This window comes from Lathyrus oleraceus, chromosome 3 (genome assembly GCF_024323335.1).
Source record: "Lathyrus oleraceus cultivar Zhongwan6 chromosome 3, CAAS_Psat_ZW6_1.0, whole genome shotgun sequence".
In the NCBI taxonomy this organism is placed as follows: Eukaryota; Viridiplantae; Streptophyta; class Magnoliopsida; order Fabales; family Fabaceae; genus Lathyrus; species Lathyrus oleraceus.
This window is the reverse complement of record NC_066581.1, coordinates 46,813,267-46,840,712: the sequence shown is the minus strand read 5'-3', so window position 1 is coordinate 46,840,712 and position 27,446 is coordinate 46,813,267. Positions and strand designations below refer to the sequence as shown.

At 38.4% G+C, this 27,446-nt stretch overlaps 1 protein-coding gene and 1 non-coding gene across 2 annotated transcripts; both read left to right on the top strand.

Moving 5' to 3' along the window:
* Positions 1-415: 415 nt before the first annotated feature.
* On the top strand, positions 416-6,553 carry LOC127132434 (kinesin-like protein KIN-14F). Its single transcript, XM_051061383.1, has 18 exons — positions 416-812; positions 1,013-1,179; positions 1,257-1,400; positions 1,632-1,883; positions 1,974-2,045; positions 2,288-2,446; positions 2,519-2,605; positions 2,727-2,945; positions 3,033-3,210; positions 3,315-3,497; positions 3,585-3,691; positions 3,818-3,998; positions 4,083-4,242; positions 4,340-4,593; positions 4,690-4,853; positions 4,958-5,143; positions 5,493-5,950; positions 6,107-6,553. The coding sequence occupies exons 1-18, from the start codon at positions 695-697 to the stop codon at positions 6,222-6,224; spliced, it is 3,207 nt and encodes a 1,068-aa protein (XP_050917340.1). The 5' UTR covers positions 416-694; the 3' UTR covers positions 6,225-6,553.
* Positions 6,554-22,457: 15,904 nt separating this feature from the next.
* Positions 22,458-22,564, top strand: LOC127133003 (small nucleolar RNA R71). The gene has a single exon (XR_007807004.1). It is a non-coding gene; the product is annotated as a small nucleolar RNA R71 (small nucleolar RNA).
* The last annotated feature ends 4,882 nt before the right edge of the window (positions 22,565-27,446 follow it).

Sequence of the window (27,446 nt, the reverse complement as noted above, 5' to 3'; positions counted from 1 at the left end):
AAATTATATTTTGACCAAATTGTTTAACAAATTCATTGTATGTAATATGTACTAAATAATAATTCCACCCACACATTTAATTATCTTCCTACATATACATAAATATTCATGAAGAATTATTTTAAAACCTAACCTTCTTTGTTTTCAATTATAAATACTATTTCATAAATAAATATCTTTAAATATAAAATTTTAATCAAATCACTAAATATTAATTAAAATTGACTCAATTAATAAAAAGTTAATATGTTCAACTAAAATTACATTTAAATATGTTTGTGCAAGTACACAATGATTATTATTTATATTGATTAGAATAAAAAATTAATTAAAGATTATAGTATATTATTGGGTTAATGATAGATTAATTAAACTAAATATAAACCATCAAGTGATGACATAGCGAAAGGGTCGGAAGCAGGTTCGGTGTTAGCTTTAATACACCAATATTATAGACACGATAACTAAACACAGAAAATCGAAGGAAAGCGAGGGAAAGGACCAAACATTTTTTAAACCCTTTTTTCTTCTTCTTTCTCTCTTTGCTTTCTTCATCACCATTATTTCTGTTTTTCCTTTTCTTTCTCAATTCATCTATTCATTCTTAGTTCAGAATTCTATTCTTTTTGTTTTTTTATATGCATACAATTTAGATTGGTTTCTGGGATTTTTGTTAATTCTTAAGGCTTTGATCATGTCTACCGAACCTGTTTTACCTTTCTCTGTTGTTTCTGTCGTTGAGGATATTCTTCAACAACAAAATACCCGCACCAGCGATTTCAAATTTGCTTCCAGAAAAGCCGAAGAAACTTGTATATATCCTTTCATCTCTTTTTACATGTAGATTTTTATTATAAATATGTAATTAATGTTGTTAGTTTTTGAAAATCACTTGATCATCGTGATTCTGAGAAATTCACCGTGACACCGGAGGAATCTCTGGTTTATTATACTGTAAAGTGGTCATAGAGGATCTTTATGTAACTGAGATAGGATTTGTCTGATATTGTAGCTTTGAGAAGGTATGAAGCGGCTGGTTGGTTGAGAAAAACGGTTGGAGTTGTTGGGGGGAAAGACTTACCGGCGGAGCCTTCTGAAGAAGCTTTTCGGATTGGTTTGCGAAGTGGGATTATCCTCTGCAATGCTCTCAACAAAATTCAACCTGGAGCAGTGGCCAAGGTATGTTTCTTGCTTCACGAAAATATGCCGCTGTGTATTTATGCGCTATGGCGATGATTGAACCGGTATATATTTAGGTGGTTGAAGGCCCTTCTGATTCTGTTATTATTCCTGATGGAGCGGCATTGTCTGCTTTTCAATACTTTGAAAATGTAAGGAACTTTCTTGTGGCGGTTGAAGAAATCGGTCTTCCTTCCTTTGAAGCTTCTGATTTGGAACAGGTTCTTGTTAACTGAATTTGAACTTTTTTTGTTTATTAGTACTTTGGTTTCATCGGATGGATTGAAATCAATATACACCGTTAGTGTAAAAAATTTAGACACTCTTAATCAATCGTAATCGTCAGATCATAAAAAAGTTTGACGTTAATTGTTATTACTTCTAAGGTCATATGTAATAGTCGGATCGTAATTGTGATTTCTTTTTCTTTGTTTCGCGTGGTTTATTTATAGGGAGGAAAATCTTCAAGAATAGTGAATTGTGTTTTGGCACTCAAGTCCCTTGCTGAAGGGAAACTTGGAGGAAGAACTGGATCAGGGTCATTGAAATATGGTCAAAAGCCGCCTACATCTGTGAAACCAATGTTGAGGAAAAACTCAGAACCATTCATGAAGTCTCTCTGGAGCATGGCTTTAGTTGACAAAGATGGTTACACGAGTGATAACTCTTCGTGTAATGATCTCGGACAGGATCGACCGGAAGGGGTTAGAGATAGCATATTCTTTCTTTTTTTTTTCTTCTCAAAATGGTAAAAAAACGTATGTCTAAGCTTCATGAATTGGTGGTACTTGCAGGGTTCGTTTTCTTCCTTAAACTCACTAGTTCGCCAATATTTGTCTGATAAGAAGCCCGAGGAGATTCCCATTGTAAGACCTTTTTCTTCTTTAATAGATTCAGACGGAACCGCTTACCATATTGAAGAGTTTTCCGAGTGATTTTTGCCTTGCTCTTCAAGTAACGTAACCGCATTAATCTTTTTTGTATGTAACAATGTAACATAAACCGTTTGAAAAACTAACGTTGTTCATGGCTTTGTGTTTTAGACTTTTCATATTACTTTGGTTTTGTACCTTATATACTAAAGATATAACGTCTTTTTCCGCAACAGGTAGTGGAGTCTCTTCTTAACAGAGTCATGGAAGAATTTGAGCGTCGAATGCAAATTCAACAAGAAACGCAAGTTCAACAAGAACCACAAGTTCAACAAGAACCACAAGTTCAACGAGAACCACAAGTTCAACAAGAACCACAGGTTCAACAAGAAACGGTATGCGTCTCTATCGCTTTTAGTTACGTTGAATCTTATACCTTTCTAAATCTAATGATAGAATTTTAATAGTTGCAGTTGAAAACAACAACTCAAGAAGATAAGACACCATCTGAAACGGAACAATCAATTTCAAAAGATGCTTCGGTTGATGAAGTGGTAAAATTCACATTCCATAGAATACTTATTTTGCGAGTTCAAATTGAAATTGTTTAGAATGGTCGGTTACTGTCACAATCTCAAAATCTTAACGGAATTTTTTGGTCCGAGGATACTAAAGATGGAAGAAAAAGAGGATGGAGAACAGTTGCAAGACAAACAAGAGGAATGCTATGATGAGAACAGTAACAATGGTGATGCCGAAGAATCAAACCGCTTCTATTTAATGCAGCAAAGTTTAGTCGAGCAACAAAGTAGAATTGCCCAGCAGAGTTTAGTCGAGCAACAAAGGAGAATTGTCCAGCAGAATTTAGTCGAGCAACAAAATAGAAGTGTCCGGGTAACTTGTGTTGTAATAATATATCTAGAACTCAATGTATGGGAATCAACACGGTTAAGTGACAAATTCGATGTTAAAATTCTGTAGGAAGTGAAAAACATTGTCCTTCAAACGAAATCGGGAATGCAGTTTCTGCAAAGGGAATACCAGAAGGATATGATCAATCTAAGTAAGCACCTGCGGAGCCTAGCTGCTGCTGCTTCAGGATATCATAAAGTTCTCGAAGAAAACCGCAAGTTATACAATCAAGTGCAGGATCTGAAAGGTAAACTCTAATGGCGAAGACTCAATAGTCTATGTATAGTTATGCTCCTAGGCCGTCCATGTTTTAAACGAGTGTGAATGGACAATATTTTTGCATGTTGGTAGGAAATATTAGGGTGTACTGTCGAGTTCGACCGTTCTTGGGAGGGCAAGCGAGTCAAAATAGTGTTGTCTGCGGCGTGGAGGAAGGATGTATGTCACTCATGATACCTCCCAATTCCAAACTTGGTAAAGAGGGAAAAAAGATATTTAACTTCAATAAAGTGTTTGGTTCTTCTTCAACACAAGGTTGGTCTTAGTTTGTATATTCTCACTAAAACTGTTGCCGATAAGTATGTTTTTTCATCATCACTTATGTTTGTCGTTTTCTTGCAGGGGAAGTTTTCGCGGATACGCAGCCTCTGATTCGTTCTGTTCTCGATGGTTATAATGTTTGTATATTTGCATATGGCCAGACAGGATCAGGAAAAACATACACTATGGTAAGAGACTTTAACAGCCTCTGATATTTTCAAGTCTCGGCAATTTCATCTCATAAAAAAATCCCGACCCGAAGAAATACATATTTAGCCCTAGATTAACTGAGTATTCAAAACATCTTGATGCAGGCAGGACCAGACAATCTTGACGAGGACACCATAGGTGTGAACTACCGTGCATTGAGAGATCTTTTCTTTCTCTCGGACCAGAGGAAAGACACCATTATCTATGAAATATCGGTTCAGATGCTTGAGATTTACAACGAGCAAGTCAGAGACCTACTAGCTCCAGAGGGTTCCAACAAAAGATATCCTTTTCTAATCTATCTATACTATAATACTATGATTGTTGATTATTTTGTTCCTTGATGCAATCCTTAACAAATACACACATTAGACATCCGCAATAGTTCCAGTAATGGCATCAACGTGCCAGACGCGAACCTCGTTCCAGTTTCAACCACTTCCGAAGTCATAAATTTGATGAACTTAGGACATAAAAATCGCGCAGTTGGTTCTACTGCCATGAATGATCGTAGCAGTCGTTCTCACAGGTAATAGCAATGACATTGTTAGGTTTGTTGCTAATGAATGATAAGGAGAAAAAGTTATCGACAAACTAATTATCTGATGATCGGTATATAATCGCAGCTGCTTGACAGTTCACGTTCACGGAAAGAACTTGGTATCGGGAAGCATTATTCGAGGTTGTATGCATCTTGTCGATCTTGCAGGAAGTGAAAGGGCTGATAAAACCGAGGCCACAGGAGATAGACTTAAAGAGGCTCAACATATCAACAAGTCACTTTCCGCCTTAGGAGATGTGATTGCTTCCCTTGCTCAGAAGAATGCCCATGTTCCATACAGGAACAGCAAACTCACTCAGCTACTTCAGGACGCACTCGGTATGATTTTCCTACAACAATATATCGTCAACCGCATTATGATCTGTCTCCTTTCTTAGCTTTTAAGGAACTTCTTTCTTTACATGTATGTATCAGGAGGGCAGGCCAAGACCCTGATGTTTGTTCATATGAGTCCGGAACCTGATGCTCTTGGAGAAACACTTAGTACACTCAAGTTCGCCGAACGTGTCTCCTCCGTTGAACTTGGAGCTGCGCGAGTGAACAAAGATAACACAGAAGTGAAAGATCTTAAAGAACAGGTTCTTACTAAGTGAAATTACAATAGTGTTATTGGAACTCTTTGCATTTTCAAGTTACGCAATTTTTGTGCTGCGTTGTTTTAATGTCATCTTTGCGTTGTCAGATTGCTATGCTGAAGGCAGCATTGGCAAGGAAAGACGGAGAAGCGGAACACGTTCAGCAACCTACTAATAGTGGCCAGGCAGTACCAAGGTTGAAATCCTATGGATCGTCACCTCCCATGCAGCAGCGTAACGTGACATCTTCCGGAGGCCGTAAGCTGCCCAAAGATGATTCTAGTAGCATAATGGTAACATTTCATTCTTTATAGTCACATTTCAAAAGCATGATATTATGTTATCACTCTATTTGGTCCTGAAGTTTCAAACGCTATACACTTTGGTCTTTTTATGTCTGTTTTCTGTTAAAAGTCTGTCAAATTGCCTACTTGTCATTACGTCTGACTCGGCAACAAGATGAAGGAAACATTTGATGGACTCAAACGAGAAAACGGACAAAAAAGAACAAAGCATGTAACCTTTGTAACTTAATGAACCAAAATAGAACGAAAAAAATTTAAGGGACCAAAAGAGTAATTTAGCCTAAAATTCATACATGGTCACTGATTTATGCAAGTGTTGTAAATAATTTGCATGTAGGGCCAGAATAAGAGTGCATCAAAGCTGAAAAGAAGAAGCCTAGATCCTCAAGACGTGTATAGAAACTCGCTACCGTGGCCACATGTTAACAATCAAGCCGTAAATGGAAAAGAGGACGATAAAGATTCAGTTTCAGTTTCGGGTGAATGGGTTGATAAGATTAGGATGAACCGGACCGACAGCTTAACCAGCGATGATAGCTTAGTGGAACAATGGGAAACAGATAGTCCAAGTTCATTTTCAGAAAATTCCAAGTTATGTTTGGAACCCGCCTTCGACATTGCCACAATGACAACAGAAGAATCTGATGAACTTGAAATCGCAACCAGCGATTCTTCAGAATCAGACATGAATTGGCTAATACAAGCACCTAAACCAACCGCGGTTTCAAATGGATTAGCCTCTAATAAAGCAAAGAAATCCATTAATCCAAGACCATCAAAGATCCCCGAAGTCAGGTAATTATTTCATTTTAATCGCACAAGAGTTTAATAATTATACACCGATATATAATATTTTTTTGACACATCCATCAAATGATACCACACAATGACTGTCTGTCTTCTATTTCTGTATAATCTTTATTAACATTGTTTCTGTATGGATGAAAATAGGAGTATGATTCCATCGTTAATTCCTACTCCGTCGAAGAAACTACCAACTCCAACTATTCAAGCAAGAAAGAATCAAGGATCTATTGATGCAAAGAGGAGGAATGGGAATGCAAAGTAAGATAAGAGCATTGATCATTGTTCAAAGTGTTGAAAAGCTTTGTTACATTTTTCTATGGAGTTTTTAATACTTTTTTTTTCTTTAATGATTTTAATACTACAGTTACACAATACATTTGTTTGGTGGAAGATTATGACATTAAATTTTAACAATCAATTTGAAATGAGATTTAAATAATTCAAATTGATAAATAGGAGAAGTTATTTTAATGTCATGAAATTTTCAAAAGGACAAATGGATGTAAGTTGTAACGCCGGAAGGAGAAAAGCTAGAGTTGGATTGTAGTAGTTTTCTCTTTTTTTGTATCTATAATATGATTTTGTGGACAAGTGATTTTTGTGCAATTTGGCATCTAGATAGCTTACTACTATCAATCAAGTTATATTTAAAATAATTTTTTTTAAAGTGATTTATAATTTAAGAGAGAAATGATAAATAACTTTTTTTTAACCAAATGCATCAAACAATTTTAACAAAAAACACACACTTTAAAGTAGGTAAAACTTTAAAACATTGTTGTGAGAAGTGCCACATTTAATATTAACAATGGTTGGGAGGATGAACATGTTTAATTTAACGAGTTTAATTAATATGCATTTTTAATGTGTAGAAAATTAATTTTATATTTTTATCATATCATAATAATAAAAGTAATGGTTTAATAGTTGTCATGAAAAAACTCAAATATTTTATATATTTTTAAAAATATTTATGATAATAATTAAATATTTTTAATAATGTTATCATTGATTAAAAATGTGATTTAGAGAATTTTTTACTTAAATAATCCATTTCTAAAAAAAAATCTAAATAACTCACACATCATTTCTAAAATAACTCACTTTGAAGAACTGGTGTCAGATGTATTGATGTTTGCTCTCTAAGTTAAAGAGATGGTGTTAATTAGATTGACTTATGCACCTAGTGCTGCCAATCCAATTGGCGCCTATGTGTTAGGTTTAAGAGGAGGCGCCAATTAATCAGGTACCTATGTGTGTTGTGTATTTTTTTTTAAAATAATGTACATTTTATATAAAAGTCAAAATCGGATCAATTGATATTAATATTAATATGTGTTTACATATGAATACCAAAAAGACTAATGTCGTTGACCGGGATGACCTAACCGACCTCCGGTACCATATCCCCTAACTACCCGAACACGTGGCCCTAACCCACGTTGATGATTCACCCCAGATGTTTGAGGATTTGAGGGGCCAAGAACATCACCACCACCTGCAGGAGATTCCCTAAGATATTCAGACAAATTCGCGCAGTCTTGTGTATGCAATGAAGCGTTACCGCCATAGCTGACTTCATGACTCATGCCAGAGTAGTTGGGTTGTGTTTGAGTTATTGGAGGGCGACCAGGACGATTGAAGGACGACATTGGTATGAATGATGCGTCGAGAAATGATTGAAATGATTGTTGTGGTGTTTGGTAGCCATATGGTTGTTGCATGTTTTGGTTTTGTGATGTTTGAGCTTCTTGACTATAGTATGAGGAGGGACAGCTGGTGTTAAATGATCGTTGAGTGTTTTGGTGAAGGAGGTTATGGTAGGGTAATGTGTTGGGTGCATAGCGGTGTTGGGTATCCTGATGATGATCTACTTGTTATTGGTGGTACGAGGTATGCTCTTGGTATTATGGTTGGTGTTTGGCATGTTAAGATCGTAGGTTTGTCTATTTGTGGGCCGATAATTTTGATGGATGGGGGATTGTGAGTAATCAGTCTGACAATGTTGTTGGGGGTTATTTTTTGAACCTTCTTGTGTGTAAGTTATCTGGCATGGGTCGTATAGGTACATATCCTCGGCGAGGAACTCAAATCCAACCGATATGTACCAAGCCATATAATTACGAGTTTGTTTTTCTTCGGTTGACATCGCAACGTCGTTAAGACATGCATGATGATGACACTGAAGGAGAAGAGCGATCCAAAACGCAGCGGAATTTAAAATTTCTCCTTTAGTGATCCTTACGAATGGGCATGATCAGTGATAGAATCATTACCTCTTGTGGCGATTGTAACCTTTGATGCAGATCTACGGAGCGATCACAAACGTTGAACGATGACAACGCTTCTACTCAGTCCACACGAACGGATTTCTTCAATCTCAGTGCTAGCTGCTATGAATGAAGGCTTTGAGTGTGTGTGTGTGTGTGTGTGTGTGTGTGTGTGTGAGAGAGAGAGAGAGAGAGAGAGAGAAATGAAATTGCAACTGCACAAATGCTTCTACACAAGGGTTCTATTTATAGAACCACTTGTGTGGGGTGCAAGCTAAAAAGCTCACTCAAGTGTATGTGGCCCATATCTTATAATATGCCAAAATCACTTAAGCACGTGGTACCTTACCATATTTCGTATTCTACTTAAGTACACCGTACCTTACGATGTTCTACAATTCACTTAAGTGCACCGTACATTACGGTATTTCTTAGTTACTCTATCTCTCATCAATCCGTCCTTTTGTGTGTGACCTTGTAGGTTTTCACGGCATTGGCAATTTTATATAAATCACGTATTTAACATAATAAACAGTGAGTGGTATCTAGCAACATATCACTGCTACCCAAGACACGAAAATGTCATGTGATCTGACAAATCCTTTTGTGATAATACTTATGTGTACAATTACCCTTTTGCCCTTATGTCTATATTGAACACAAGGCATAGACTGTGTCATTCTTGTCCAGTTCAATATTAAGCCCATAGACATTTATCATGTTATGCAGGATGGGAAAATTCCATCTAGGTCACTCATGTCCCTTAGCATGCTTTGTGGAGTATCCATCAACTGTCTTTATGGTCATCCAGCTACGGACAATGCTTGATCAACAATAAGACATTCAACTCTACATCTAGGGTCCATAGTGGTTTCAGGTCGAAGGGTGGTATACACCATTATCACCATGAGAATAACTTATGACACTTTACATAACATTCTATATAGTATTCTCATAACGGGTCAATCCAGTATAAATGTTACTCTTAATATTCATACCTATGTTTAAGACTTGATAACTCCTTATCCATGATCCATGAGATGTGATCATCAGTCTATATACATAATAGTCTTAATACTTTAATGTTATCCCACTTCACAATAAAGCTCGACTACGGATACTTTAAGAATAGTGTCTTTATGTTTAATGTGATCTCATGATTAAGTCACACTTGATACATTAAACGGACTAGCTATTCTAGGGACTTTATTAAACAAACATAATAAAGAAAAATCCTTTTATTAATAATAAATAATTCGATACAAGTACCAAAAGTATTGGCCTCTAGGCCTTACACCAACAATCTCCCACTAGCACTAGAGCCAATCAGGCATACCTCTAATGCCCATAGATCTAGTATGGCCATCATGCTTCTGTTGCGCAAGAGGCTTTGTCAGTGGGTCAGCAATATTGTCAAGTGTAGGTACTCTGCATATTTTCACATCTCCTCTATCTATTATCTCTCGAATGAGGTGATAACGCCTAAGTATGTGTTTGGATCGTTGGTGAGATAGCACCATTGTTATCACAATAGAGACCAATGGGATCCACAATGCTAAGAACCATGCCAAGTTCACTAATGAACTTTTTGATCCAAACAGATTCCTTTGCTGCACTTGAGGCAGCAATATACTCGACCTCGGTTGTAGAATCAGCAACTGTATCTTGCTTTGAACTTTTCCAGCTCACAACGCCACCGTTTAAGAAAAACACATAACCAGATTGCGATCTAAAGTCATCCTTATCTGTCGTGAAGCTAGCATCGGTGTATCTAATTACAGCCAGCTTTTCCTGACCTCCATATATCAAGAATGAGTCCTTAGTCCTTCTCAAATACTTAAGGATATTCTTGACAGCTACCCAACGAGCATCACCAGGATGAGATTGGTACCTACTCGTTGCACTTAAAGCATACGAGACATCTGGTCGAGTACATAACATGGCATACATGATATATCCTACTGCAGATGCATATGGAATCTTATGCATGTGATCCCTTTCTTCCTTAGTTGAAGGGGATTATGTTTTTGATAGACACAGGCCATGTTGCATAGGTATGAATCCTTTCTTGGAATCATGCATATTAAAGCGTCTCAGCACTTTGTCTATGTACGTACTCTGACTTAGGCCAAGCAGTTTTTGTGATCTATCTCTATAGATTCTGATTCCTAATATATAGGCTGCTTCACCTAGGTCCTTCATAGAAAAGCATTTCCCCAACCAAGACTTTACTTGTTGCAGGGCAGGGACATCGTTTCAAATGAGTAATATGTCATCTACATATAATACTAGGAAAACGATCATGCTCCCACTAACCTTCTTGTAGACACAAGGCTCATCTTCGTTCTTGATGAATCCATATTATTTTACTGTTTCATCAAAATGAAGATTCCAGCTTCTGGAAGCTTGCTTCAATCCATAGATTGATCTTTGTAACTTACATATCTTTTGGGCTTCTTCTGGTATGTCAAATCCTTCAGGTTGTGTCATGTACACATCCTCAAGAAGATTCCCATTAAGGAAAGCAGTTTTGACATCCATCTGCCATATTTCATAATCATGATATGCAATGATAGCAAGTAAAATCCGAACAAATTTAAGCATTGCAACTGGTGAAAAGGTTTCATCATAGTCAACCCCATGAATTTGTTTATATCCTTTTGCAACCAGTCTTGCCTTATAGGTATGCACCTTACCATCCATGCCAGTCTTCTTTTTGAAGACCCACTTGCATCCTATAGGGTTAACTCCTACAGAAGGCTCTACCAAGGTCCAAACTTGGTTTGTGTACATGGAATCCATTTCAGATTTCATGGCTTCTAGCCACTTCTCAGACTGGGGACCAGTTATGGCCTCTTGGTAGGTCACAGGCTCATCTTGATCCATGAGTAATACATCACCTTGATCAGTTATGAGATATCCATATCTCTCAGGTAGGTGACATATCCTTCTTGACCTACGCTGGTCTTGTTCTACTTGAGCAAGTTGCTCTTCCACAACTACATGTGTTTCCTGCTCTAATTCCTCCATAGGTGTATCAATGCTTTGTGATTCTTGAATTTCTTCAAGCTCTACTTTCCTCCTGATGCGGTGTTTCGCAAGTATACGAACGCGTCAGAGTAATATAAAAGATTGTCGAATCCACAGAGACTAAGTGTCAATCTATCGTTATCTATTGTTATGGTGTTTATCAAAGGCAATCAAAACAAGTGTTTTTGGAGTGTGCAGTGAAAAGTAAAGTATTGAAATAAATTTAATTAATAAAGACAGGGTTGAATGTAATTCACGTAATCAATTAATAATCCAAGTACTTGCTGATAGAGCTACTTATGGGCAATGTTTCCTACTTTGAAAAGAACTAATTTAACAGGAACTGTCGCTTTCGCGTATTCAGAACCGAGTTGTACTCCCTAATCAAACCCTCTTATTGTCACTTATAAAAAGGCGCGCATTGCGTTAGAGTAGTAAACCTATTTTTAAGAAATATAGTATCTTGACTAAGTTGAAAAGTATTATAACCTGGATTTCTTAACCAAAAGAGGTTCTAACGAACCAGACTCTAAACTTATAAACGCGTCCGAAAATAGTTTTAAAATCTCTTTTCTTCTTAAGTTAAAAACTCCTAATGAACTAAACAAAGCGCTTTCGCTGTTTTTGAAATAGTTAAAAACAATTAAGTTTAGATAGACGTTGGACGACTTTCGATCTTACCCAACGGAATTGAAGTGCGGGAAAACTTAAGTTGAAAGTTAAAATAGCCCTTAAGTGTTTCTACGAAAAATTGTACGGATTATCGGTTCAATTACGATCCTTACATTCTAACCTTATAGATTTAGTTAGACATGGTAAAGTAAAAGTGCATTAATTTAAATAAAAGTAGTGCGAGTGCGAGAAGTAAATAAAGTAGTGCGAGTGCAAGGAAATAAATAATTTAAAGTGAGTGCGAGGAAATAAATAATTTAAAGCGAGTGCGAGGAAATAAATAAAGTAAAGCGAGTGCGAGAAATAAATAAAAGTAGTGCGAGTGCGAGAAATAAATAAAGTAAAGCGAGTGCGGGAAAATAAATAAGATAAAGACAAGTAATAAAAACCTGCTCCAATCGGAGGGTTGAGTAAATTGCAAAGCGGAAATGAAAATGGCGGCAGAATTAACTTTCTTCCAAAGTGCTCCAAACTCGATTACAGACTCTATCACAGACTCGATTACACAATTGTGGTAGCACTCCAATACGAAGCGATTACCACTTTAAAATACTGAATATATGCCTAAGTGAAACAAAGTTGCTCTGAGTTTGCCTCTGTTCTAAGTTTGGATGATTGTAAAAGTGATTTCGAGTTTCTATTTATAAGCAAGTAAAAAGATGGAAATGACAAGGATGCCCTTCAACTTGAAAATGGGAGGGAAAACTTTTCCTCTTGTGGCGCCCACCACAAGGCCATGGCGCCCGCCACAAGGCCAATTTGAGGCGCCTTAGTGGAAGTAGTGGGGAACGTGGAAGTTGAGGGAAGTTGAGCTTGGACACGTCATAACAGGGTCTATGGCGCCAGCCATGGGGTATGCCACAAGTACAAAATGCTGAATTTTAGGGTTTTTGGCTCTTTTTCGCTCCTTTTCTCGATCGGGGCTCCGATTAAAGTAAAAACCTGAAAACAAAGGAAAACATAGCAATAACACAACAAAATAACAATAAAACAACTAGAATGCATGTGAAATCGGAGTCGAAAATACGGTAAATTTCAGTGTTATCAAACTCTCCCACACTTAAACCTTTGCTTGTCCTCAAGCAAAACATTAAAAAGCTCATAAAAGAAAAACTGGTGCAAACGAGTGTTTCAGGTAAAAATTCTAAGTTCAAGTCGGGATGCAGTGATAGGTACTAACTGAGTGAACTAAGGGTATCATGATGACACTAATCCGCAAATACAGACATAAACTTCATTCCTATATTAACCAACCCATATTATCCCACAATACCTAGGCCTGCCTCTTCATCTCTTTTTGTGTCCTTTTCATTCAGGCGCAATCACATTAAGCCCGTTATCCGTACATGCTTCATAGTAGAGTGGTCTGTTAGTGATTATGATCTGAGCATGGGGTTTCTGGCACATAAATATGTGTAACCCCTTTTATTGGATCCAACTGTAGTTGTGGGGGATCGGATCGTAATCCGCCCTACCGAGTTCAGTGCCAGATACCTCTGAACCAACTAACAGTGGGTAAGTTTTTCTTTTTCTTTTTCTTTTTTTTCTTTTTGTAGCAAATTTTTACAATTCTTTGGTTTAAATGACTTTGTGAGGGTCACCTATACCGGAGTTGCCTTTTTGCTTTCTTTTATTTTTTTGTTTTTCTGGATCATTCACTTATTTGCATCGGTCCCCTACGTAGAGGATGCGTAGGCCGGAGCTGACTGCTGAGATAAACTACTGAGGACTTATACGGAAATGATGATTAAGACCATGGTATATGGGGTTTCGGGAGTGGTTCCTATATTTACGAAGTCTATGGTGCTAAAATAATACTGATGTTTCGCAAAGTTCTCCCAAGTCACCGTATCCTTACTCAAAACATGTCTTTAAAACCTGAAAACTTTCGGAATAACACTATTTTCTTTTGCAAAAAAATTTTGGTGGGGCTAAAGGTATGGGGAGGTAGGATTGTACTAAAGATATACTATATTTGGTGACTCGTCAGACTCATGCATTATACTAAAAGCAAAATAAACAACTAAAAGGAAATAAAAATAAATAAACTATCTAAAAACAGCAAAGAAAAAGCGATAAAGGAAAAAACGAGAAAGGTAATAAAGGAAAGACGATAGAGTCTCCTCCCACACTTAGATCGAACATTGTCCCTAATGTTTCGAAATAAGATAAGGGAAGAGTTACCTGACAACCTATTACTGACCACTAGTGCCCTCGCCATCCTGAGGTGGACGACGGGATCGGGTACGACGACGGTCTCTCTGATCCATCCTCGCCTGTAGGGCATCCTGAGCGGTCCTCACCTCTTGAAGGTTACCCATAATGGAACCTTGAGTGGCTTCAATGAGTGCCATGTGTCTTTGGTGGTAGTGTTGCTGACGGGCTTGTGTATCTGTGATCGTTTGCAGGGACTGTAGAACAGTGTCGTAGGACTTGTCTGTCCTCCGCTGCGACTCTTGCATGAAGCTCATGTTATTCGCCAGCTGTTGTTGGATGGTAGAGAGTAGGTCGTCATGCCTCTGCTCTCTAGCCATGTGGTCACGCCACATCTCCTCTGTAATATAGAAGTCATGAGTGGTACCTGCAGAAGAAGAAGATGGTGCGGTGTGTGGTAGTGAAGGATGATGGGGGGATACATGGGGTACGGGAGATCTCTCTCTCCGATCATATTCATCATCAGTGTCATGTCCCGCCTCATCAGGCATGTTAGGAGGAAGAGGGCCCAAAACAGGTGGAGCATCTAAAGCGTAGGTCCAATTCCTTTCATCTCGTACATTTGTACGTCTAGTGCACGGTAAAACAACAGATGGGATGGCTACACCATGAACCATAATCATATAGCCTCCTTCTCTCCTCGAACGACACAGTTTCATGTCTCTCAAAAATTTTAGGTTAATTGTGCGAGGAGGTAAGGGGTCTAGGGTAGCCATCTCATTGTTCAGGTTAAGCGTCTGAGCAATAGATGTAATCAATCCACCAAAAGAAATCGGTCCCGCTTTATTCAAAGTTAAAGTCATATGAGCAAGCATGAACGGGACCGAATTAATTCGTCTATTTGTGAGGCTTCCTTGTAAAACTAGAAGCTCTCTAGCATTAACCTTATTTGGATTCTCCCGGCCAAAAATAGTACATGCCAATAGATATCTAAAAACTCTGATGGTCGGGTTGTGGATAGTTGAGGCAAGAACTCCTTCAAAAGAGTTTATGGAAGTGTTTGATAATCGCTCCCAGAAGGAAAATACCTCAACTGACCACTCCGAATCCAAAGGGGCCTCACAAATAGCACCTTCCCCGTGAGGGATTCCTAACAAGCTGGCTAGTTCGTCGGTACTGAATTCGTATTCAACAGCAATCATTCTAAATCTGACAGTACCAACTGTGCTAGCAGTGTTAGGGTTGACAATATAGATTAAGGAACTCAAGAATTCAATTGTCAATCGCTCATAGGTGGGTTCTTTGTTGGAAAAGAAATTATGCAAACCTAAGTTATCTAATAAATGAAATATGCTATGATAGATACCTAAAATGTAGAGACAGTTTTCGTCAACATACCTTGTCGGGAGGATTTCCCGATTTTGCAACCGTTCGATAATTTTTCTTTGTCTATCCACCGGTTTCCCTCCTCGAAGAATGAATTCGTTAAACTCCATTTGAAAGCTCTTGAAAAGTGATGAATAAGATGAAGTGGTTTGTGAAAAGGTTGGATTTTTAAGAAATCCGACGAATGAAAATGGAAATGGAAATCGGAAAAATGATTTGTACGGTGTGGTGGTTAGAAAAGTATGAGCTTTTTGTGGGTTCAAGGATGTTTTTCCAAGGTGAAAAAATGGGTTTGGAAGGTTGTAAGGTGTAAAAATGGTGAAGAAAGGGGGTTCTGCCCCGACCTTTTACAGACGCTGAGGCGGGCGCCACAGGGTCTATGGCGGGCGCCACAAGGCAAAATCTGGCTGGGCCGGATTTTGGTCTTTTGGCTTGGGCTTCTCTTGTCTTTTGGCTTTGAGGGGTCCGGATAGCATTTGTTTTGTGATTTTCCTAGCATCATTGATTTGCATAATTTTATAAAGGTAAAAACAAAAATAAAAATGAAACTGAAACAAAAATTAAATATTAGACTAATAAATAAAATAAATAACTGAAAAATTAAAATGCAAATAAAACAAACATAAGACATATATAGATAAAAATAGAAATACCGATGTATAGATGTAGTTTATATAATATTCCGAATGCGATAATATAAGATGAGTTATGTAAATACGAGAAAAATAAAATAAAAGAAAGATAAAATAAGATGGAATGGTGAGATCATATAGTAGGGATGTCATCTTCCTGAGTGGATCCACGGAGCGTGGCTACTTCCTGCCTGAGCTCTGCGATCTCCTGATATAGACAGTCGGCTTCAGTAACATGGGTGAGATCAGACACTCCCATCTGTAAAGTGAGGTCAGCCACCTCCTGTCTAAGCTCTGCGATCTCTCTACGACACTCAGCAATCTGAGTGCGGATGTCGGGGGGCTGCAATGAAAGATTATTAGAGAAAACAGTGATCCTAGGAAATGGTGGTGTAGGTGTGTATTCAGCAATGGGTGGTGATCTTGGCTCCTCGGCGGTCTCTCCCTGGCCCTCCAGAGCATAACTCAAATTCGTTGGATCATGTACGCTGGTCATCATAGGGTCTGGCAGTGTGAAATAATGAATAGCCTCGCTGTCGACTAGCAATCGGAACTGGCATGGGTGGAAAGAGGCTCTCCTCATCAACCCTCTGGTTAAACAGAAGTCGATGTCCATGGTAGTGTACCCACAGTAGGTCCGAAGATGTAACAGCTTGCGAGACAGACCTAAAGCGACAGCAATCTGCGTGATGATTCCGCCAACATGGATGACTCCTTCGGTAGATCTGGAGATACCGCTGAGACTGTTATAATAAAATTTCCCACATGCTATTGGGCAAGACTGGGATGCACAAAATAATAGGAAGTCTCCTCTTCACTCAGTAGTGTCTCTGCATCCGATCTTCCCAGAAAGGAATGTGCTAATATCATCTGAAAGTATCTGAAGGCGGGGTTGTGTATAACATGAGACAACTGCGTAGATGGATCTTGGCTTCCGCCACCCGATATATCACTCCAAAACTTCTCCACCTCCTTACCCAGAAAATATCCCATAGGTGTCTCAGGGATAGCATCAGGAGTGGTCTGGAAACCCAATAAGTCGCCAAACTCTTTCTGGCTGAAAGAGTACTCAACTCCAAAGAGCCTGAAAGCAGCATACCCATCTGGTCCAGAGTATGGGTCATAGTCGAATGAACTCATGAACTCCAATGTCAGGTTCCTGTAGGTGTTACTCAAGTCATCAGCAAACTCGTCCCAGTGAAGCTGGTGGCTAAGGAATCGGATACTCGGCTCAATGCCTAGTGCCTCCATACAGTGCTGATCAGGATAACGTGTGGGTGTCATAGGGCGCTGATACATAGCGATGTAGCGCTCTCTCTGATCATTATCTCTATAGGCCACGTGCATGTCATCGAAATCCTGCATCCTGTAAAAGTTAAGAAAGTGATCCTGAAAATACAAACCATTCAAATTTTAGTCTCAATGCAAAATATGATAAAATAAAATAAAAATAAAAATAAATAAATGCGAAAAAGTAAAATGAAAGAAAAACCATGGGTTGCCTCCCACGCAGCGCTTATTTAACGTCATTAGCTTGACGATTAGAATTTATACACCTGTAGTAGTAGGGATTGGTGGATCAATCAGGGTGTGGCTTGAGTAGTATGTTGGACTGTCTCTTCCTTCGTAGAGCTTCAGGCTTTGTCCATTTACAACGAATGGACTACAGGTTTCGTTCTTGATTTCTACGGCTCTGGATCTCAGAATCTTGGATACTTCGAAAGGACCAGTCCATCTTGAACGTAGCTTTCCAGGGAAGAGTCGTAACCTAGAGTTGAAAAGGAGAACAAGATCGCCTATATTGAAGTTTTTCTTTACTATTCTTTTGTCGTGATAGGATTTTGTTCTCTCTTTATATATTTTTGCATTCTCGTAGGCGGATTGCCTAAGTTCTTCTAGTTTATGAATGTCTAGGGTACGCTTTTCTCCAGCGGCTAGGTAGTCTAAATTCAAAGTTTTAATGGCCCAATAGGCCTTATGCTCTAATTCGAAAGGTAAGTGACAGGATTTTCCATAGACTAATTGGTAAGGAGTAGTTCCTATAGGGGTTTTGAAAGCGGTTCTATAGGCACATAATGCTTCTTGAAGCTTCTGAGACCAGTCTCTCCTAGAAATAGAAACAATTTTCTCTAGGATTTGTTTTATCTCCCTATTAGATACTTCTACTTGGCCACTAGTTTGTGGATGGTATGGTGTTGCTACTCTATGCCTAAGTCCATATTTTCTTAAAATTTTGTCAAATATTCTTGATATAAAGTGTGATCCTCCATCGCTTATGACTAAACGTGGTGTTCCAAATCTAGGGAATATATGGTTTTTAAATAGTTTAATTACTACCCTAGTGTCGTTTGTGGGTGCAGCTATAGCTTCGATCCACTTAGACACGTAGTCTACAGCTACTAAGATATACCTGTTTCCTAAGGATGGTGGAAAAGGTCCCATGAAATCTATACCCCATACGTCAAAGAGTTCTACTTCCTGAATGTTTCTTAGAGGCATTTCATCACGCCTTGAAATGTTTCCAGTGCGTTGGCATCTATCATATTTGACAATGCAAGCATAGACATCACGCCACATGGTAGGCCAGAATAGGCTAGCTTGAAGAATCTTGGCGTGTGTCTTAGAGGTGCTCGCATGTCCACCATAGGGTGCAGAATGACAATGCTCGATAATATTATTTACCTCTTCTTCTGGAACGCAACGGCGAAAAATGCCATCTTTACCCCTTTTGAAAAGGAGTGGTTCGTCCCAATAGAAGTTTCTCACATCGTGGAAGAATTTCTTCTTGCGGTGGTAGTCAAGATCAGGGGGTACTATATCAGAAGCTAGGTAATTAACGAAGTCCGCATACCAGGGTACGTTACTTATTGCTAAGGAAATTTGGGGGTGCTCATTAGGATCTAGGTTATTATCTTCAATGGTTTCTACTCTAGCTATCAGTCTATCATAGGCGAAATCATCATTTATGGGTACTAGTTCTGGTTTTAGATGTTCTAGCCTAGAAAGGTGATCGGCTACTACATTTTCAGTGCCTTTTTTATCTCTTATGTCTAAATCGAACTCTTGTAGTAATAGAATCCATCGGAGTAACCTGGGCTTGGCATCTTTTTTACTTAATAGGTAACAAATGGCAGCATGATCGGTGTAAACTATAATTTTTGCTCCTACTAGATAAGATCTAAATTTGTCTATAGCGAAAACTACAGCGAGTAATTCTTTTTCAGTTGTTGCGTAGTTAAGTTGGGCAGCATCTAGGGTTCTACTGGCATAATAAATGGCATGTAATTTTTTATCTTTCCTTTGTCCTAGAAAGGCTCCAACTGCATAATCACTAGCATCGCACATTATCTCAAAAGGTTATGACCAATCAGGTGGTTTCATAATGGGTGCCGATACTAACGCTTGCTTTAAAAGATTAAATGCTTCATTACATTTTTCATCGAAAATGAATTCAGCATCTTTCATTAAAAGTCCAGTTAAAGGTTTGGTTATTTTGGAGAAGTCCTTAATAAAACGCCGGTAGAATCCAGCGTGTCCAAGAAAGCTTCGGACTTCTCTGATGGTTTTTGGGGGTTTTAGGTTTTCTATAACTTCTATTTTAGCTTTATCTACCTCTATACCTTTTTCAGAAACTATATGTCCTAAAACTATTCCTTCGGTCACCATGAAATGACATTTTTCCCAATTTAGCATGAGGTTCACCTCCACACATCTCTCCAGGATTTTCTCAAGGTTAGCGAGACAATTGTGTCAAATCCGCAAACCGAGAAATCGTCCATAAATACCTCCATGATACCATCTAGGTAATCTGCAAAGATCGACATCATGCAGCGTTGGAAAGTAGCTAGGGCATTACAGAGGCCGAATGGCATTCGTCTATAGGCAAAAGTTCCATAAGGGCATGTAAAGGTAGTTTTTTCTTGATCTTCGGGGTGGATAGGTATTTGGAAGAATCTAGAGTATCCATCTAGATAACAGAAGTAAGAGTGTCTAGCTAGACGCTCCAACATTTAGTCTATAAATGGTAAAGGGAAATGATCCTTCCTAGTTGCTTTATTTAATTTTCTATAATCTATACACATCCGCCATCCTCCTTCTAAACGTTTTGCTACATGTTTGCCTTTATCGTTTTGCACGACTGTGATGCCTCCCTTTTTAGGTACTACATGCACAAGGCTCACCCACTTACTATCCGAGATCTGATAGATGATACCTGCCTCAAGTAACTTAAGAACTTCCTTTTTAACGACATCACTCATTATAGGGTTTATTCTTCTCTGATGTTCCCTAGAGGGTTTTGAATCTTCTTCGAGCGAAATCCGATGCATGCATACGGATGGGCTTATACCTTTCAGGTCAGAGATATTATATCCTAAGGCTGAGGGATATCTTCGTAAAACATCTAAAAGTTGGTTCGTTTCCTCTTGGCTCAAGGTAGCACTGACTATAACTGGACGGTTCATCTTTTCATCGAGGAATTCATATCTCAGGTTCTTAGGCAGTTCCTTAAGTTCTAAGGTTGGTTTCTTAGGGCATGGCATAGGATCTGGGGTAAGGGATAAACATTCGTAAAGGTTATCATCGATGTAGGGTTTCTTAAAGTCATCATCTTCCCTTATGAGAGTTGATGGTAACTTAATTGTTTTTATAATTTCTTTTTGTTCTAATTCTCTAACACATTCATCAATGATATCTAAGGCATAACACGAGTCTCCCATCACAGGTGCCATAAGAAACTTCGAAAGTATAAATTCTATTTTCTCGTCACCCACCTCAAATGTCAACTTTCCTTTCTTGACATCTATTATGGCTCCTGCAGTCGATAAGAATGGTCTACCTAGAAGGATTGGTATATCATTGTCCTCTTTGATGTCCATGACAACAAAATCAGTAGGGATAAATAACTGACCTGTCCTAACAGGAACATCTTCTAAAATGCCTATCGAATATTTAACAGATCTATCGGCTAACTGAAGTGACATCTTAGTGGGTTGTAATTCTCCTAAGTCTAACCTCTCACAAACTGCTAAAGGCATTAGGCTCACACTAGCTCCTAAGTCTAGAAAAGCTTTTTCTATGACATGATTACCCAGAAGGCAAGGAATGGAGAAATTTCCAGGGTCTTTATCTTTCTTTGCTAATTTGTCTTCGGAAATAGCATTACATTCCAAAGGCTTCAGATCGTCAAGTCTACGTTTGTTGGTAAGGATGTCTTTGAGAAACTTTGCATAAGAAGGTATTTGGGTGATGGCTTCTGTGAAAGGGATTTCTACATGAAGTTTTTCTATAACTTTAATAAATTTTGATACTGTTTATTGATCTGGGTTTGTTTGAGTCTTTGCGAATATGGTATAGGTGGTTTATATGGCGGGGGGTGGTACGTAAGTTTTATCTTTAGGTTCTTCTCCTTTTTCTCGACCTTCTTGGTTTTCAGATTCCCCTGGTTCCTTTACTTCGTTCGGGGGCTTGGTACATTCCTTAGAAGTTTCGGGTTCACTCAATCTAGGGTTTGGTGGCTCATCATAAGCGTTCCCACTTCGTAGGGTAATGGCATTGGCTTGTCCTCTTGGATTTTGTTGAGGTTGTCCAGGGAATTGTCCTCCAGGTGTAGTCTGAGGGACTTGGTTTAAAGCTACCTGAGAGATCTGGGTTTCAAGTATCTTAGTATGAGTAACTATTTGGTCAACCTTGGTTCCTAACTGGGTAATCAATTCGTTAACATGAATGTTTTGATTCATGAACTCCTTGTTTTGTTGGGTTTGAGCGGTGATAAAATTTTCCATAATTTTCTCAAGGCTCGGCTTTGGTGGCACAGGTTGCATAGGTTGATTTGATATAGGGGCTTGATAACTAGGTCTCGGAGGTGCATTATTTTGGAAAGGGTTATTGTTTTTATAGGAGAAGTTCGGGTGATTCCTCCATCCAGGGTTATAGGTATTCGAATATGGGTTTCCTTGGGTGTAGTTCACTTGCTCATAGTGGGTTTCGTTTAATAGACTGCATTCTGCGGATTGGTGTCCTTTGGTTCCACATATCTCACAATCCGACGAAACTGCGGCTACAGTATTCGGGTTTATGCACATATGCTCGACCTTAAGGGCTAATGCGTCCATTTTAGCTTGCATCATGTCTATAGAGCTTAGTTCATGCACTCCTCCTTGGGCTTCCTTCTTCTCAACTGTCGCTCGTTCGACTCCCCATGATTGATGGTTTTGATCCATATCTTCAATGAGGGCACTAGCTTCAGGATAAGGTTTGTTCATCAGAGCACCGCCTACGGTAGCATCGATGGTCATCTTTGTGTTGTAATGAAGTCCATTATAGAAGGTTTGAATGATTAACCAATTTTCTAAACCATGATGTGGGCATGCTCGTAACAACCCCTTATATCTCTCCCAAGCTTCGAACAACGATTCTCCTTGGTTTTGGGTAAATCTAGTTATATGGTTTCGAAGAACGGCGGTCTTACTCGGGGGAAAGTATCTAGCAAGAAAAACTCTTCTAAGGTTATCCCAAGTCGTAAAGGAATTGGGTGGAAGAGAATCTAACCATGATAAGGCTTTACCTCTGAGGGAAAAAGGGAATAATCTTAAATGTATTGCCTCAGGAGAAGCTCCATTGGTTTTAAAAGTGTCTGCTAATTGAAGAAATATTTTTAAATGTTGGTTTGGGTTCTCAGTAGCGAGACCTACGAATTGTCTTTGTTGCACTAGTTGCAACAGGGATGGTTTAAGTTCAAAATTATTAGCTGGGATGGTTGGGTTTACTATACTAGAACTAGGTTCTTCATTAGATGGTTGAGCGAAATCTTTAAGAGGTCTTTGGTTTTGATCTTCGGCCATAGCTCTCTTAATTCTATGACAGAATAAACGTGCGCGAGCGTAACGTTCAGATTCCGCCAGAGGGTATACTAAGCTTAAACTTCCGGTGCTGCGAGTTCTTCGCATTGACCGGCGGGAAATAGCCTAACTCTAAACAACAAGAAAGTGAAATTTGACGAAATTGGTCCCCGGCAACGGCGCCAAAAACTTGATGCGGTGTTTCGCAAGTATACGAACGCGTCAGAGTAATATAAAAGATTGTCGAATCCACAGAGACCAAGTGTCAATCTATCGTTATCTATTGTTATGGTGTTTATCAAAGGCAATCAAAACAAGTGTTTTTGGAGTGTGCAGTGAAAAGTAAAGTATTGAAATAAATTTAATTAATAAAGACAAGGTCGAATGTAATTCACGTAATCAATTAATAATCCAAGTACTTGCTGATAGAGCTACTTATGGGCAATGATTCCTACTTTGAAAAGAACTAATTTAACAGGAATTGTCGCTTTCGCGTATTCAGAACCGAGTTGTACTCCCTAATCAAACCCTTTTATTGTCACTTATAAAAAGGTGCGCATTGCGTTAGAGTAGTAAACCTATTTTTAAGAAATATAGTATCTTGACTAAGTTGAAAAGTATTATAACCTGGATTTCTTAACCAAAAGAGGTTCTCACGAACCAGACTCTAAACTTATAAACGCGTCCGAAAATAGTTTTAAAATCTCTTTTCTTCTTAAGTTAAAAACTCCTAATGAACTAAACAAAGCGCTTTCGCTGTTTTTGAAATAGTTAAAAACAATTAAGTTTAGATAGACGTTAGACGGCTTTCGATCTTACCCAACGGAATTGAAGTGCAGGAAAACTTAAGTTGAAAGTTAAAATAGCCTTTAAGTGTTTCTACGAACAATTGTACGGATTATCGGTTCAATTACGATCCTTACATTCTAACCTTATAGATTTAGTTAGACATGGTAAAGTAAAAGTGCATTAATTTAAATAAAAGTAGTGCGAGTGCGAGAAGTAAATAAAGTAGTGCGAGTGCAAGGAAATAAATAATTTAAAGCGAGTGCGAGGAAATAAATAATTTAAAGCGAGTGCGAGGAAATAAATAAAGTAAAGCGAGTGCGAGAAATAAATAAAAGTAGTGCGAGTGCAAGAAATAAATAAAGTAAAGCGAGTGCGGGAAAATAAATAAGATAAAGACAAGTAATAAAAACCTGCTCCAATCGGAGGGTTGAGTAAATTGCAAAGCGGAAATGAAAATGGCGGCAGGATTAACTTCCTTCCAAAGTGCTCCAAACTCGATTACAGACTCTATCACAGACTCGATTACACAATTGTGGTAGCACTCCAATGTGAAGCGATTACCACTTTAAAATACTGAATATATGTCTAAGTGAAACAAAGTTGCTCTGAGTTTGCCTCTGTTCTAAGTTTGGATGATTGTAAAAGTGATTTCGAGTTTCTATTTATAAGCAAGTAAAAAGATGGAAATGACAAGGATGCCCTTCAACTTGAAAATGGGAGGGAAAACTTTTCCTCTTGTGGCGCCCGCCACAAGTCCATGGCGCCCGCCACAAGGCCAATTTGAGGCGCCTTAGTGGAAGTAGTGGGGAACGTGGAAGTTGAGGGAAGTTGAGCTTGGACACGTCATGGCAGGGTCTATGGCGCCAGCCATGGGGTAGGCCATAAGTACAAAATGCTAAATTTTAGGGTTTTTGGCTCTTTTTCGCTCCTTTTCTCGATCGGGGCTCCGATTAAAGTAAAAACCTAAAAACAAAGGAAAACATAGCAATAACACAACAAAATAACAATAAAACAACTAGAATGCATGTGAAATCGGAGTCGAAAATACGGTAAATTTCAGCGTTATCACCTCCCACTGATTCCTTTGGAAATAAAATCCTTTTCTAGGAAAACTCTAGTTCGAGCGACAAACACTTTGCGCTCAGAAGGATTGTAGAAGTAATACCCTCTTGTTTCTTTAGGATACCCCACAAATAAGCATTTGTCAGATTTGGGCTCAAGCTTAGTTGAAATTTGTCGTTTCACATAAACTTCGCAACCCCAAATCTTCATGTAAGACATATGTGGTTTCTTACCACTCCATATCTCATATGGTGTCTTCTCAACCTTTTTGGATGGAACACGGTTAAGTGTGTAAGCTGTTGTCAATAGTGCATGTCCCTAAAAGGAGTTTGGAAGATCGGCGTGACTCATCATGGATCGGACCATGTCTAACAAGGTTCGATTTCTTCTCTCAGATACATCATTCCATTGGGGGTGTTCCAGGAGGAGTAAGTTGGGATAAGATCCCACACTCTTTCAGATGGTCATCAAACTCTAGGCTTAAATACTCACCACCTCGATCTGATCGAAGAGTTTTAATATTCTTACCTAGTTGGTTTTGTACTTCATTCTTGAATTCCTTGAACTTTTCAAAGGACTCTGATTTGTGTTTCATTAAATACACATAACCATATCTACTGAAATCATCAGTAAATGTGATGAAGTACTGAAAACCTCCTCTGGCTGGTATGTTTAGTGGTCCACATACATCAGTATGTATGAGGGCCAAAAGATCATTAGCTCTTTCACCTTTTCCTGTGAATGGAGACTTTGTCATCTTTCCAATTAGACAAGACCTACATGTCTCATGTGATTCATAATCAAAAGAGTCCAAGAGTTCATCTTTATGGAGTTTGGAAATGCGTTTCTCATTTATGTGGCCTAATCGACAATGCCAAAGGTAAGTTGAATTTAACTCATTAGATTTCATCCTTTTAGTATTAATGTTATAAATAGGCATTTTAAGATCAAGGACATATAGTCCATTGTTCATTTGTGCAGTAGCATAGAATATATCATTCAAATAAATTGAGCAACAATTGTTCTTTATTATAAATGAAAAATCAAACTTGTCCAAACAAGAAACGGAAATAATATTCCTGCTAATTGCAGGTACATAATAACAGTTCTCTAACTGAATTATTAAACCACTAGGTAAAGTCAATACATAAGTTCCTACGGCTAAAGCAGCAACCTTTGCTCCATTGCCAACTCGTAGGTCAACTTCACCTTTTGCCAAATCTCTACTCCTTTTTAGCCCCTGCACATTGGTACAAATGTGAGAACCGCATCCAGTATCTAATACCCATGATACAGAAGTAGATAAATTAAATTCAATAACAAAAATACCTGAAGTTGAAGTCTCTACTCCATTCTTCTTATCTTCCAGGTACTTTGGGCAGTTTCTCTTCCAGTGTCCGGTCTTACCGCAATGGAAGCAGGTGCCTTCCTTTGCTATGCCTCCACCAGGCTTCAAAGCAGCAACAGTGGGTTTGGGTTTGGCAACTTCCTTGCCTTTCCCTTTATCACCCTGCTTGGTGGGTCTTTTATTCTGTCTCTTTCCATTTCCGATCATCAGAATGGACTTCCCTTTTGACTTCAGATTCTGCTCAGCAGTTCTTAACATGGCTAGCAGTTCAAGAAGAGATTTTTCCATATCATTCATATTGAAATTTAGGACAAATTGACTGGATCTATCTGGCAACGATTGCAAGATCAAATCAGTCGCAAGTTCCTTTTCGAGGGGAAAACCCAACCTCTCAAGGTTTTCCACATACCCAATCATCTTGAGCACATGGGGACCTACAGGGGATCCCTTAGCTAACTTGCCTTGAAAAAGGGATTTTGAAACTTCAAACCTTTCATGCCTTGCTTTCTCTTGATAGAGCATCTTCAGGTGTTCGATCATATCGAATGTTGCCATGTTCTCATGTTGCTTTTGCAACTCTGAGTTCATGGTAGCTAGCATGAGACAAGCAGTTTCATTGGCATCATCGACATGCTTCTTATAAGCATCTCTTTCTGCCTTAGGTGCATAACTAGGAGGTTCCTCTTCATGAACAGGTTTCTCCAAGACATACAGCTTTCTATCATGTTTGAGGACAATCCTCAGATTTCGGTGCCAATCCAGAAAATTTGTCCTAGACAATTTTTCCTTGTCAAGGATTGATCGCAAAATATTATTAGAGGTGTTTGTTGTCATGGTAATCTACATGAAAATAATGAAAATATAAGTATCAATAACATATTTAATTAGACCTTTAATTAAATATGCTCCCACTATTTTATTCAAAACAAATGACCCTCACCATTTGATTCGGAAAATCCCGTTGGAAGATTTTCTAGTGGGTCGAGATCCACATTTCACTTTGTTTAAAGTCCGCGTAGGCGGATTACACAAAACTAGGTTATTTAGGTAGGAACTCCTTCTAATTGTATCTAATACAACTCTCAAATATTTTAGTTGTGTGAATAACTCCTTATTCCAATCCATCACATAGATCATTTCCAACTCTTGCTTCTAAACATATATAATCTTATTATAAGTTGTTTAGTTAAGTTTGACCCATTGTTTTAGCAATTGGATATTACAATTATCTCATCGCACCTTAATAGTATAGAACATGCACCTCGCGTAGGCGAAACCTACATTATTCGATACTAGTCTTGA

Excerpts from the sequence above, each read along its gene's own strand:
- LOC127132434 (XM_051061383.1), top strand. The coding sequence starts at position 695 with ATGTCTACCGAACCTGTTTTACCTTTCTCTGTTGTTTCTGTCGTTGAG. Across the intron at positions 2,046-2,287 it reads AGCCCGAGGAGATTCCCATT|GTAGTGGAGTCTCTTCTTAA; the intron begins GTAAGACCTTTT and ends TTTCCGCAACAG. Across the intron at positions 3,498-3,584 it reads TGGTTCTTCTTCAACACAAG|GGGAAGTTTTCGCGGATACG; the intron begins GTTGGTCTTAGT and ends GTTTTCTTGCAG.